Genomic DNA, 15,263 nt, shown 5'->3' with positions numbered 1-15,263 from the left:
AAATGAAAGAATAATATAAACTGATTTGAGAACAGCCTGGGCAACATGGCAAAACTCCATTTCTACAAAAAAATACAAAAATTAGTTGGCCATAATGGTGTGCCTGTTGTCCCAACTACTTGGGAGGCTGAGGCAGGAGAATCACCTGAGCCCAGGGAGGGAGAGGTTGCAGTGAACCATGATGGCACCACTGTACTCCAGCCTGGGCAACACAGTGAGACCCTGGAAGATCTTGTGCCAGAGAAGAAGAGTTTAAACAAAAGAATATGATGGGAAAAAGTAAAAGACAGGATTCAGCTTCTAGGTGGGAGGTTTCCCCATTTGCCAAATATGTAGCAAATAGAGCAACAAGATAAATAATTATTATAACAATAGATTATAAACTCATTAAATAAACAGAAATATACAAGTAGATGTGTATTTTTTGTTTGTGCACATTTATGCGAGTGTGTGTGTATATAAATATATATATATGAGAGAAAAAGCTATTACTTCTAGCCAAATACAAATTAAATGTAGAAAGAATGATGAAATGAGAAAACTACAATTTGGCACTCATTATAAGAAGAACATATTGAGGTAAAAACCATGGATGGATGCTGAAATGAATGGGTAATTATTGAGGAACAGGATATTTACAGTCTAAAAACATCTCCCTCCAGAGAGAAACAGAAACTTTACAATTGAGAAACCTGGAAGATGTCACTTTAAATGAGTGATAAATGTGTTATCATCAGTAATGGGACAAATCAGCACCACATGTTTACTGATACAGTATTAATACAATGAGAAGAACACAGCATCGCTTCTCTCATATTCCGATCCCCAATGCCTAAGCTGTGACTTACCTCATTCAGGCTGCTATAACCAAAAACCTTAAACTGGGTAGTGTATAAACAACAGAAATTTGTTTCTCACATTTCTGGAGGTTGGGAAGTCTATGATCAAGGTGTTAACAGATTTGGTGTCTGGTGAGGGTCTGCTTCCAGTGAAGATTAAAGGGTCATCCTAGTGCCAGAGCTTCCCCATGGAGTCAGCTGATGCTACAGCTGGGCCTGTCTCAAAACACAACAAAACAACACCTTCTTGCTGTGTCTTCACATGGTAGAAGAGCTACTTAGCTCTCTGGAGTCTCCTTTATAAGAGCATAAATCCCAATCATGAGGGCTCTCCCCTAACAATCTCATCACCTCCCAAAAGGCCCCACCTTCTAATACTATCACACTGGTGATTAGGTTTCAATGTATGAATTTTGGGGGTGAACACAAACATGAATATTCAGAACATAACTAGCTGAATCTAATCACAAAGAAACATCAGATGAATCTAAACATAAGAGGTATGATACAATTTAACTAACTTTCATTCTTCAAAAATATAACAAGGTCATGAAAGAAAAGACTGAGTATGAGTTCTACATTGCCAGGTAATCAAGAGACATGACAACTAAATGCAACATGTAATCCTCCATTGGACCCTGGACCAGATAAACTATTTATTTGTTTGTTATAAAATATATCACTGGGACAATTGGCAAAAATGTGAATATGCTCAATGTATAGAAAGAAGCATTTTACCTATTAATTTTCTGATTTTGGTACATTGTGGTTATGCAGTAAAATGCTTTTACATTTGAAGAAATACATATTTATGTAGTTACATGAAATATAGCATCATGTTTACAACTTATTTTTAATTGATTCAGAAAAATAGTAGTTACATAGATAGATAGACAGATAGATAGATAGATAGATAGATAGATAGATAGATAGATAGACAGTAAATGTGGCAAAAGGTTAACATTTGGGGGATTGGGATAAAGGATAGATGGAATTCTTCATACTATTATAATTTTTCTGCAAATCTAGAATATTTCAACTAAGACATTTTAAAACACAGTACTTTTAGAAAGCAAAAGTAAAATTACATGAAAAATGTCATGGTGCAGATTAAAACTGTGATCAAATACTCTGTCATAAAATTAAAAACTTAATACAATTATCTATAACTAGAATACCATAAAGCAGAAATGTTAGAAATTGAGGAAGAAATGGTAAGGCAATAAAAGGAGATACACAACACTAGTAGAAAAACTAAAAAGAAACAATAGAAAAAGAAAAAAAACATACACACAAAAAACTAATATGAGAAATGAAATTAGAAGGAATCTAATGGAAGTGAGATACTATTGGAACATAGAGGATGAAACTTAAAAATGAAAAAGTACAACAGTTATAAGCTTAAAATGCATTACACATGAAATAATATAGAAGATGAGGGTGGATCAAGCAACTATGGTTGGAATCCTCAAAAAAGAAACCAAGAGAACAAATAATTGCATAATATTTTAAAATGCCATACTTATTACTCTGAAAGAAAGATAACAATAATTGAATTGAGACTGGTTTAGGGGGAATAAAATGACTGGAGGACCTTTTATTTTCTGAAACAATCAGAAATGATGAAACTGGACTCAAGACTTTTTCAATTTCTGCAGAAAGAAGCTAGCTTCTTTAATAGGGACAGTGATGGATTTAAAAACTTTATTTTTAAGTTTGGCTATTCAATTTATCAGCTACATTTGTTTTTATTTTTATTTTAGAGTCGGAAGGGTAATGTGGAGGTTTGTTACATGGGTATATTATGTGATGAATTGGCCACATTTGTGTACGTGTCTATGAATGTTATTTCTAGAAAGAAACAATCATTTGGCACCAGAAATTTCTCCTAAGAAAAGACATATGTTGTAAATTTGGGGAAAAAAATAGAAGAGAGACAATTTTTGGTGACAATTACTTCCATGCAAAAAGACAAAAGGCAAGATGTAGAGCAATAATCCAAAAGTTACAGTGAATCCAACCATGCTACCAAAGCATAGTCATCGCTAATTCATGATAAAGACTTCAACAGATGCAACATTCAATCCTCAGGCACTCGACTGCTAATGATTTCTGCCACTATCCTTCAAGTCATTAGCCCGAACTTCATCTTCTGCTTTAACACTGCCTTTGATGGCTCTGCTATTAAACTAGCCATCCTTACTAGATTCTACTCTCTTCTAGCTTCGAATTGGAAATGTGTTAACCACTCTCCTTTGTAACTACATGTGACTTTTTGTTTGCCATGTGTACTTCCCTTAGATCCTGATTTCTGTATTCCAGTCACACACGACTGATGTTATCTTGAGGCCTAATTATTCCAGAAAATTTAATGCTGTTTTTACTGCTGATACGTCTATCTTTTATCAAAAGAATGATGCTACTTTGATACATTAGTTTGTTCTAATATTTTAACCTAAACCTTCAAAATAAATACTTTATAGATGACTAGCTCTTCTATTTTCAGTGAGATTTTAATTTTCCTTTGGGAAATAATTTCAAAGTACAAATATTTAGGCATCTTATTTATATCTCATGTAATAGATTAATTCAGTTTTTCGATTTTATCTCATTTTATTCTCAGTAAAAATATAGACCACCTAGCTACCACATTCCAGCAAAAAAAAAAAAAAAAAAAAATTTTGTTAAAAGAAAAACTTCAGCTGAATTAAATTTAAAGGAGTTTAATTGAGCAATGCACGATTCACAAATCAGGCAGCCCCCAGAATTACAGCAGATTCAGAGACTCTAGAGCAGCCACATGGTGGAAGAAGATTTATAGGCCAAGAAAAGGGAAGTGAAGTACAGAAATTGGAAGTGAGGTACAGAAACAACCAGATTGATTACAGCTTAGCATTTGCCTTATTTGAAGACAGTTTGAACACTAGGCAGTGTATGAGCGGTTCAAGTTCAGCTGCTAGGTTTGGCCAAGACTCATCTATTGTTTCTGGCGCATACTCCTAAGTTAGGTTTTCAATCTTGTCTACCTATTAAGTTAGGTTGCAGTTCATCCACAAGGACTCAAATACAAAAGTACGGAGTCCTTCTCAGGCCATATTTAGTTTGCTTTAAAACATTAATAGTGTTTTCCTAAATGATGATCCATGGGATGTGATATGTTGTTTTGTTTCAGGGTTTGAGATCACATACATTTAAGAAACATTGTATTAAACAATATTAAATGATTTTATTTATGGCAGTATTTGTCAAAGTCTTAAAAAAATGTGTGCTGTGAATTTCTGATAAGGAAAGTAGCAAATCTACTGAAAATGATCCCTTCACTTTGGGACTGTCCCTTTTTATTTCAGGATTCTTCTTTTTATAAGAATAAATAACTCCTCTTACTGTATCCGTTCTTCACAGAATACATCTTCCAAAAATTAAGTTATATTTATTCCTTGCAATTGCTCCTGTTCCAAGAGTTAATGAAAATGATTCTCAGTTAAGATGTAAAGTGGTCTCTGATTTCTAAGGCAAAATTCCACTTTTCAAAACAAGTACATAAACCAAGCATATGAAATTATTTTATACAATGTGGTTGGTGTTCATGTAATTTTCTTCACATTAGCTTTTAGATATTTGATAAAGGTGTTTTTGACCTTAGAATAGTATTTAAAAGTATATGAGTATATTTACTGCAAGAGTGTTTTTTTTTTTCTTTATATACTGCAAGAATGTTGTGTGGAAAATATGCAAGGCACAAGCAAATGCATTAATTCATTCAATTGTTTACCAAGCCCCTTCTCCATGTCAAGCACTAGGCCAGGTGATGGCAGTAAAACTCTACAAATTAATCTGGCCTCTGCCCTCAAAGACCTTTGTGTACAGATGGGTTCTATCCTAGCTATGCTAGGGTGGCAGAATATGCCACAGCAAACTTTCCACTTTGGCACAAGGATTACTTTCAGCTGAAGACAAATGAGAACAAGATGATACAAGAAAAGTTCTCTGTTCTCCTTCTGTCGTCTAAAAGCAGGACATAAATTTACAAAGTTGTCCCCCGCTTTCTACAAGGAAAGACAAAACTTAATTACCAGAGACAGCTTTAGACCCTTACGGCCTGTAGACAGAATCAGAGGAATGTATATAACAAACTTTGCTAACTAGCCTTTATTTATCTAGTTTCCCATATATTTGCCTTCCCACAATTTGCCACTCCTAGAGACACCTGTCACTTCTAAAAATTGTTTCTTTGCTGAAATCCTATGTAAGTCCAAGTTCTAACCAAACCTTTGAGTTACTCATCTCTGGGTATATGTTACATGCACAATGCATGTGTTAATAAACTTTTGGGTTTTTTTTTTCTCTTATTTTGCTGCCTTTTGTCAATTTAATTTAGAGGACTCTAACCAGAAAACCTAGGAGTGTATTAGGAAATAATTTTTCATCTTCTATATGCATACACAAAATTTGTCTGAGGCATTATGATATGTGGCAGATAATTGTAAAAATTATTTCTGTTTTCAGTAGCATTCATTCTAATGTATTCAGGGGATGTTTCAACTTGTAATTAAGGATTATTGCTCTCCCATAATCAAAAATTGATATAATGTATTTATAGTTGTTTAAATTACTTCCATCAAATTTTAGACAAATGTTCTTTATGCTGTATACTGAAACTTTTTGTCTGGTTTAAAATTAAAAGTAAGGAAGCTACACATGAAAAAGAGATAACTTACTAAAAATTTAATACTTCAACAAATCATTCTTTTAAAAAATAGTCTCCAGGTTCTGGTTTATTAAGATAATTTTAAATAAATTTATATGATTAAGACAAGCAGGCTGGTTGATTCCCTATTTTAAGATGGTCTAAAGGAAACGATAAAGCCCCTCACTCAAGTACTAGCTCATTTAACTTTCAGCCAATCAGTGACAAGAGATCCAAGAAACTATTAACAGCAAGCTCCTATTTCAGGGGGCTAGGGATTTCCCCAGAGCCTTGCATGTGCAGTTGAACTTAAAATCCAACCTAAAGTGGCCTGGTGTAGTGGCTCACGCCTGTAATCCCAGCACGTTGGGAGACTGAGGCAGGCAGATCATGAGGTCAGGAGTTCGAGACCAGCCTGACCAACTTGGTGAAACCCCGTCTCTACTAAAAATACAAAAATTAGCCGGGTGTGGTGGCACACGCCTATAATCCCAGCTACTCAGGAGGGTGAGGCAGGAGAATTGCTTGAACCCGGGAACCCGGGAAGTGGAGGTTGCAGTAAGCCAAGATCATACCACTACACTCCAGCTTGGGTGACAGAAAAAGATTCCGTCTTAAAAAAAAAAAAAACCTAAAGTTACCTCTTCCTCATTTTAATGCTAAAATAATTCATACCCAAGGGTGGAGATTTTAAATGCTAATGTTACATGCAATGTATGGAGAAGTATGTTGAGCTACTGTGCAAGCACTAGAGAAAACTGTCCTATATATGCCCTAATATAACCTTTCCCTATGAAAAGAGTCTATAAAATTAACCCACACACTACCCTCAGGCAACAGCCAACTCCTTTTTTCTTTCTCAGTGCTAGCTCCCTTGTGTACAAGCTGGAATAAAATTAAACTTACCTTTGCTGCTGTGTTCTGTGATGTCTTTTGATTTCAATATTGCGAGATTACAAAAACCATGGGTGTTGATAACATAATTAGCATATTTTTGACACAGTTAACTACAGGTAAAATAGGAAGCCAAAGCAATATTAAAAAAAAATTGAACTAATTTCAGACTTCAGAAAAGTTGCAAACGCTATACAAAAATTTTCTATGTATCTTTCACCTTTATTCACCAAATATTAAAATTTTATCTTGTTCACACAATGTGTGTGTATGTACACACATACAAAACAGTGTATGTGCATGTACACACACACACACATACAAAATGTGTACGTACACACATACAAAACATGTTTTGTAAACCATTTGAGAAAAAATTTCCAACATGATCCTATTTACTCCTATATACTTCAATGTACATTTCCAAAAATACAACACTTTTCTACATAACCACATTATAACAATCAAAAACAGAAAATCAGTTTTGATATGATACTGCTTTGTAATTCACAAGCCCCATTCAAATTTTGCTAATTGTCTAAATAATGTTCTTCACAGCAATAACAGTAATTATTTATTATCATTGTTATTTCTGCTCCAGTATCTAATCCATGATTACATGTGGCATTTAGTTGTCAAGTCTCTGGTCTCCTTTAATTTGGGCAGTTTCTTAGTCCTTTTCTTTCATGACCTAGATATTTTGAAAAGTACAAGCCATTTATGTTGCATAATGTCCTTTAATTTGGGTTTGTCTGATGTTTCTTCATGATTTATTCCCGTTTATAGGTTTTTGGCAAAAATGTCTCAGGAGTGATAGTGCTCACTCCTCAGTGTATTACATTAGAAGACACATGAAATCTATTTGTTCTATTACTGGTGATCTTAAAACTTTGATCTTTTGGATAAGGTGTCTGTCAGGTTTTCCACTGAAAAGCTTTTTTAAATTTCTGTGGGCTTTTCTATACACTTACATAATCATGGGCTTGATTTGATGCAAGGAGTTTGACTAAGTGATATCTTAAGATTTACTCAATTTAACTTCATTTTATGATATTTCTATATTAAGTTCTTTAAAAAGAACACCAAAAGATTATTTTTATACGTCAGATTTTGTGGTATGTACAATATCACTTTACAATCAACACACATGCATGTCTATGATTAGTAACGATGTGGATTTTAGTACCACTGTGAAAATGAAAGTGTGCCTACTAAGCTTTAGAGAGTAACCTTTACATTTAACAGAAAAATATCTGTACCGTAAGAAATGGAGATGAACACTACAACCCACTAAAAATTGTTTGAAAAAAATTCTTAGAAATATAAGGCATAGCCATCAAATAGATCAAAGGGAAGAGATAGAAATGGAGTAAATACTCTGGGCATATAAATAGAACATGACATTTTTCTAGGATCACTATTACTACATTTTCAAAAAATTTATTCCCTTTGGATTAAGTAAATAACTTGAATAGAAAAAGGTACATGAAGCATTATTTAATGGGATGTTTTACATTACTTTTCATATTAAGCTTTCAGATTCTGGTTTTGTTATGTAATTAAGAGCACATCTCCATTTGGACCAGCACATTTCAAATGTCTAATAGTCCCTGTATTGGACAATGCAGGTCTATAAGCTGAAGGAGAAAGTTGAGAAAATTATCCAGGTGATACAAGCTAAACAAGCAAGCAATCATATTTTTCTTTGTATAAGTTATTTAGATATTTCAGATAAAGTGAAGAAGAATGGTGCATTCCGGCCCAGACACTATGCTTTTCTCGTGGTCTTCACAACCCACTGACCAGGAGATTCCCTCCGGTGCCTATGCCACCAGGGCCCTGGGTTTCAAGTACAAAACTCGGTGGCTGTTTGGGCAGACACTGAGCTAGCTGCAGGAGTTTTTTTGTTTTTTTGTTTTTTGTTTTTTCTTACTCCAGATTTTAAGCACCTCTCTAAAACACTTTCTCCTATTGGCATTTAATCCATGGTTGTATTCATATAAAGATCCAATGGGAAAGTTCATTATTTTGGACTCCATTTGTATGTGAAAGCTACTTCTTAAAGCATAATTCCCCCTGCCACATATTATGTTAAGTGACTCTAATTATGTTTTTTCTCTTACTAAACACTACCATTTGGAATTGCTGAACAATGTGCAGTGTCCAGCCATGTCCATATCAGAGCATACCATAGAATTGAACTATGGAGTACCCTCCCATGGCATCTAAACTGCTGGATGAGTATTGCTGAGAAGTGGAAATGTCCCTAGCATTTGTATAAATGATGCTGGGAGTGCTCTCTCCATGGCAGAGAAAATAGGTAGAGAGAATTCTGCTCTCAGCTCTACAACCACTGAGATGATTTTAAAAACTGCAGGATTCCTAGAAAGACTGGATTCTGCTGCAAAATACAAGTAAGTCAGGCCAACTGAGGCAGAAAATTTCCTTCAGGAGATGTCGATTAAAAAAATGGCCTGTGATTGGTTCATACATAAGCTTCATCTGACATTACATCTTTAAAAAGATAGGACTTTTCTGGAGAAAAGGGACAGACCCATGAGCAAGAATGGAAACTAGTGGAAGCCAGCCTTCGCTATAACAGGACTCAGAATGAGAGCCTGGGAAAAATAATACAACAAATGATACAGCCACATGCTACCAAACAGCTAAGTCTAGGATTTCTGCAGGTGATGCAAAGTGGGTTACGGAATATGAAGACCTTAATACCAGAAAATATTAGGAAGCTTTATGGACAAATTAAGACCTTACCAGTGACTTACCAGGTTGGCCCTGAAGGGGTGTCCATACTTTGTTGTAATCGCTTTTGAAGTTAAAGCAAATCTTCAACGGGGTAAAACCTGTAAGGAAAAAGTACCCGAAGTTCTTGATCATTCAGCGGAAAGAGCTTTAGGTATGAATTTGCCAAGTGTTATATGCAGTAATGGACAATACAGTCAGTGGAGTGAGGTGTAGAGAATTGGGTAAGAATAAAAACACTGTCTGAAGTCGCTTGAGATCAGGCCACTTAAAATGTCAGGGCCTCTGGATATCATTCTATTCTTACAATTAATTCTGGAGAAAAGAAAGCAGCTAAGGCCATAGAAACTTGGGTGAATAAAAAAGAAATCAGGATAAATTGGCTAAAACAACATCATGGAGTATTTGGATTATTGGAAAATAAAGTCAAATCTGGCAAATTTCATACATATAGTATAGTACTTTGATAGCCTAAATGATTATCAGAATATGACATTTATCCTTCTTACAAATCTCTCCTATTTGATTTTTATAGAAGAAATCAATTTAGGTTCAATACCTAAAGCAAATGCACAGCCTTAAAACCACTTTATCTAAAATATCTAAATAACTTATACAGAGAAAAATATGATTGCTTGCTTGTTTAGCTTGTATCACTTGGATAATTGCCTCAACTTTCTCCTTCAGCTTATAGACCTGCATTTGAAATGTGCTGGTCCAAATGGAGATGTGCTCTTAATTATATAACACAACCAGATTCTGAAGACTTAATATGAAAAATAATGTACAACATCCCATTAATAATTTTTATATTAATGTTGTTGAAATATTTTGGATATACTGAGTGTAATTAAATGCATCTTTAAAATTAATTTCATCTGTTTCTTTTAATACAGCTACAAAAATTTTAAATTACAAATGTGACTCACATTTCATTTCTATTGGAAGGTGCTGATTTAGAAATTGCCTTAATAACACATTTAATAAGAACTCAAAAATCTGATGAGTGCCAAATAGAAGTAGTTGATTTCTTTCTGCAGCACAATAAATAACGTTTTGGGTGAATGAATGTAAAGAATTTCTTCAGTATATACTTTCATTATATTTTATCAAGGTTAATACATCTGCCTTTGAGAAGTGAAATGTTTTAGAAATGCCATTAACAATTTTTCAAGAAGTCATTCCCTTCTCAATGATTATAAAACAGTACATTAAATATTAGACACATATTTGAATTCGCTATCCACTTTATTATTTACACAGTGAATATTTCCTTTTTTCCTGAATTTATGTATGTTCTGACTGAAATAAACATATTTTTGTAGACATCTATTTCACTGGTATAAACATATCTCCTAGTTATGGAATTACAGACTTAGATTTCAGCAAAAGAAGAAAATCAGTGTGGAAAGAAAGTTCACTTGCTATTTTAACATTAAGAGCATAACTGAAGAGAGTTTTTATACATTTGACACTATATCTTAGTTTTTGAGTTATTTTCCAAAAGTATCAATGTCTGTCTTAACAAATAAAAGCATGTCTTTAATCAGAATTTGGTCTCTTCCAAATCTAAGTTTATACTGACCCCTATGGGTTACTGTGTCCTAATCTATTTTTGGCTTACCCTTTCAGAATATCTGGTGAAATACTTCAACATGTTTACATTTAAGATATAATTAATTTAGGGTGAAAGCCATAAAATACTTTTTATATTTTTGTTCTCCTTGGATTATATAACAAACTATGCACAAATTTTATTCATCCTTTAACTATTGTGGAGGGCCAAGATGTTTCAGTCCTCACTACATTTAGTGTTGATGTACTAAGGACAAGAGAACTAAGCAGTATAATTTCTAATTTCCAGAAAAATATGACCTGATTATTTTTCCTTAAAATCTGTTACACTTTCACAATATTTCAGAGATATAGATCATTTATTAGGATAAAAATTAAAGTTTATACAGAGATTTGTGTAAAGGCAGGAAGGATTATGGGACCAAAGATGAGTCTAATTTTAGTCAACCTTGATGGAGACACACTGATTCTAGGTTACACTGGGAATTTTTAATGTGATATACAGGATTCTAAACCATATCCTTATGGATTGATTATTTACTTTTACTTTTTTTTTTAATTTTTCTAAGACAGAGTCTCACTCTGTTACCAAGGCTGGAGAGCAGTGGCGCGATCTCAGCTTACTGCAACCTCTGCCTCCCAGGTTCGAGCGATTCTCCTGCCTCAGCCTCCTGAGTAGCTGGGACTACAGGCGCAAGCCACCACGTCCAGCTAATTTTTGTATTTTTAGTAGAGATGGGGTTTCACAGTGTTGGCCAGGCTGTTCGCAAACTCTTGACCTCAGGTGATCCACCCATCTCGGGCTCCCAAAGTGCTGGGATTACAGGCATAAGCCACGACGCCTGGCCTATTTTAACTTTTATAGAGATGAAGTCTCACTATGTTGCCTAGGTTGGTCTCTAACTCCTGTGATCAAGCTATCCTCCTGCTTCAGTCTCCGGAGTGTTGGAATTAAGATGTGAGTCACTGCACCCAGCATAACCTTATGGATTTCAACAGGAATTACAAGAGGTGGTGAAAGGTTATAGACATTTATTTTCCTTTATGTTGAAGATGTGGTTTTATTACCATGCTGGTGAATTCTGAAAATAAAATTATTATTTTTAGTATTCTCTCAAAAATTGAATGCGCCAGGCATTTTGGCACGTGCCTGAAATCCCAGCTAGTCAGGAGGCTGAGGCTGCAGTGAGCTAAGATCAGGCCACTGCACTCCAGACAGAGGTTGCAGGATAATCGCTGGAACTTGGGAGGTGGAGGTTGCAGTGAGCCGAGATCAGGCCACTGAACTCAAGCCTGGGCAATAGAGCAAGCCTACGTCTCAAAACAATAACAACAAACCGAAATGACTGATAATTGACAAATCTATATTTGAGAGTAACTTATATAAACCTAAATTTTGTACCTAAATCATTCTGAAATTACATTGGTTAATATTGATTTTTGTGAATCCATTATTGAAATTTTTACTATGACTAGGATAAGCTTGGTAATCCTGCTTTACATTTTTCTCAGGGTACAATAATCACAACTATAGTTTATCTGGGAGATTCTTTATTTACCCATATGTGAGAATGAACCTGGACTATCTTCTAAGGAAAACCTTAAGCCTGACTATAGTACTCAATAGTTCTCCCAGCCCATTTCTTTGCATGTCTATTCTGACAAGTATTTTGGTCTTTCTCTTGAATTTCCTTAAGAGACTATTAATTTTCCATACCATTTATTTGAATGTTAAAGTTTATGTCTTGTCCTTAATTGATAACACAGAGCATTCATGCTCTGATTCTTGACAGAGAACATAACCTTCAGCTCTCTGATGCCACATATGGAACAAAGGTTTAATCATGAGAAAAGATATTCTAGGAAGGCTACCAGAAGGCTATGAAGTCCATCCTTCCCTCCATCAGTATTTCTTAAACTATATTTCACAGAATAACTACAATGCATATTAATACATGTTTCATCAGAAAAAAAAAAAGATTTTTTAAGGTCAAGTTTAGAGAACATTAGGAGTGAAGGAATTCAACATGCTAATATGCAACATCAGTCACAAGAGAATATAACAGGCAGTACTATCCAAGCTTATCTGAAAACTTTTTCCAGCATGTCTACTTAGTAACATTCTCAAAAAAAATCAGCATTCCAATTTTTTTTGGTTTTTTTGGCATACTAGCCCTTAATCAAGTCAGAGAACTGAGTTATTAGATAGCATGGCTTTGTTTGTTTGTTTGTTTGTTTTGAGACAGAGTTTTGCTCTTGTCGCCTAGGCCGGAATGCAGTGGCACGATCTCAGCTCACCGCAACCTCTGCCTCCTGGGTTCAAGCGATTCTCCAGCCTCAGTCTCCCAAGTAGTTGGGATTACAGAGATGTGCCACCGTGCCTTGCTAATTTTGTATTTTTAGTAGGAACAGGTTTTTGCCACGTTGGCCAGGCTGGTCTGGAACTCCTGACCTCAGGTGATCTGCCTGCCTCAGCCTCCCAACGTGCTGAGATTACAGGTGTGAGCCACCATGCTCGGCTAGATAGAATGTTTTTTACTAATGTACTTACTTAGACTAATTTGTATTTTGGCATTGTATGTTATATGTGTGCTACAGGAAGTCGCCTGGAGAAATGGGTGCTCCTACTAATAGCTGGTATACATTGAGAAAACTATGCTTTGAGCTGTGTTTGGGTTGATATTTGAAGAAGTCATCATTTCAATTTTCCTTCATAGTTGGCAAAGAGTAAAACAAGACTGATGTCGAAGACTTTTCTAATGAATAAAACAGTTTATAATTTATATACTGTCGTGTCTAATGTTGTATATATAACAACTTAAGTGAGCAAATTCCACTCCACATAGCCTACAGGTTAAATAAAAGTAAATTTTTTTTTAATGTATTTCAAGGCCAAGTGTTACATTCCAGAAAGATTAACAAGGACTTTTGTATTTAACTCTGGATATCTCAGGTGAAAAAACTCTATTGAATAGTGCAAGAACTTACGAATATCTCAGAAACCCTCTTGAACGTAGCAAGAGACAAGAACCTGCGCTAATTTAAATTTTAAAAGACCCATTCTCCATTTGTCTAATCAACATATTCAACCTTAAAGTTACTTGCATATAAGTCTTGTCTCCTTCTCTGATACTTTGAAAAGTTTAAGGACTTGAGATAATAGGATTCTTTTCTCCCATAAATAACATATTACTTTAAGTTTAGCATAATTAAAAATATTGTTAGGTTTGTAATTTCCATTTCCACAAATCTTTTTTTTTTTTTTTTTTTTTTTTTTTTTTTTTTTTTTGAGACAGAGTCTCACTCTGTGGCCCAGGCTGGAGGGCAGTGGACCAATCTCGGCTCACTGCAACCTCTGCCTCCCGGGTTCAAGCAATTGTCCTGCCTCGCCTCCTGAGTAGATGGGATCACACGCGCATGCCACCAGGCCCGGCTAATTTTTTGTAGTTTTAGTAGAGATGGGGTTTCACCATGCTGGCCAGGCTGGTCTTGAACTCCTGACCTTGTGACCCACCCACCTTGGCCTCCCAAAGTTCTGGGATTACAGGCATTTCCACAATTCTTTAAACCTTATGGATGCTCTATTATAATACTTTAAGAGTGGTCTACAAAACCACTGATAAGGCAAAGAAGAATAAGGCAAGATTGTCCCTTAGTGGTTACAATAATTAGGAGTAGGGATTCTGACATTCTTCCAGATTCTTAGGTGTTTACCCCACCTCGACCCATGCCATTTTTGTAGATTTTACATCACTTTCTTATTATTAGTTATAGGAATGACTATTTCAAGTTTGAGCTGTTTCCCAGAATATTTTCAAAAACCAATAACTCTAAAAAAACCTGGAACTTTTATAGGAATGCATTCCCTGCAGATGTGCATCATCACCTAATACGCAAGGGTTCCACATGCCTCAACAGCTCATGACATTCGAAACCAACGTATGAGTTTGATAATTAGTATGTCTTATCTAATTAAAAATATTTTTAATGTGCAAATTTTTTGTAACATCTTAACAGCACAAGAAATTAAAATATAAGTCAATAGCAAACAGAAATGATACAGAGAAACTGAAGCACATAGATGAATGATAAATATCCCAATAAAACTTGTTCCAGGCAGCGGGTTGCAGGAATACGTTGTGAACATAAGCGCAAAATAGGATGCAAAAGTGGGAAAAATAGGAAATAAGTGGAGTTAGGACGGACAAACACTAAGAAAGAGGAAGCAATCCCCTAAAAAGCAGAGAGGCTCCTCAGATGAAGGAGGGCAAAACGTCAACCACCACCTCAGCTCTGTTGTCTACTAATGCCCAAATTCAAGTTAATGGTAGGTAAAGGTTGGTTTTGCTCACACCGTTTTCTTAAGTTGGCAAACTACCGTCAGATCCACACTAGCCTTAAGTTCCCAGCCAGCAGTCCTTGGGAAATTTTCCAGGAAGGAGGACAGCCGGGCCATCTAGTGACGCGCACGCGCAATCTCAGCGCTGCCCGCTCCGTGTCTTATCCCACCC

At 35.3% G+C, this 15,263-nt stretch overlaps 1 protein-coding gene across 8 annotated transcripts in view; it reads right to left on the bottom strand.

The window, feature by feature from the left end:
* Nucleotides 1-15,226, bottom strand: part of PKIB (cAMP-dependent protein kinase inhibitor beta) — a 246,094-nt gene extending 230,868 nt beyond the window's left edge. For 7 of the 8 annotated variants that reach the window (XM_077998925.1, XM_077998928.1, XM_077998932.1 and 4 more), the window contains exons 1-3: nt 15,107-15,226; nt 9,201-9,278; nt 919-1,055 (exon numbers count right to left, since the gene is read on the bottom strand). Coding sequence is in view for 2 of the 8 variants with exons in the window: in XM_077998914.1 (XP_077855040.1) it covers nt 919-920 (2 nt within the window). In the remaining 6 variants the exon portion in view is untranslated. Of the gene's footprint in view, nt 1-918; nt 1,060-9,200; nt 9,279-15,106 lie in introns of all 8 variants that reach the window. The other variant, XM_077998915.1, reaches the window with a different exon arrangement.
* Nucleotides 15,227-15,263: the final 37 nt, after the last annotated feature.

The sequence above is a fragment of the Macaca mulatta genome, chromosome 4 (assembly GCF_049350105.2).
Source record: "Macaca mulatta isolate MMU2019108-1 chromosome 4, T2T-MMU8v2.0, whole genome shotgun sequence".
Classification (NCBI taxonomy): domain Eukaryota; kingdom Metazoa; phylum Chordata; class Mammalia; order Primates; family Cercopithecidae; genus Macaca; species Macaca mulatta.
The sequence above is the reverse complement of the archived record's forward strand: the minus strand, read 5'-3'. Positions and strand labels throughout refer to the sequence as shown.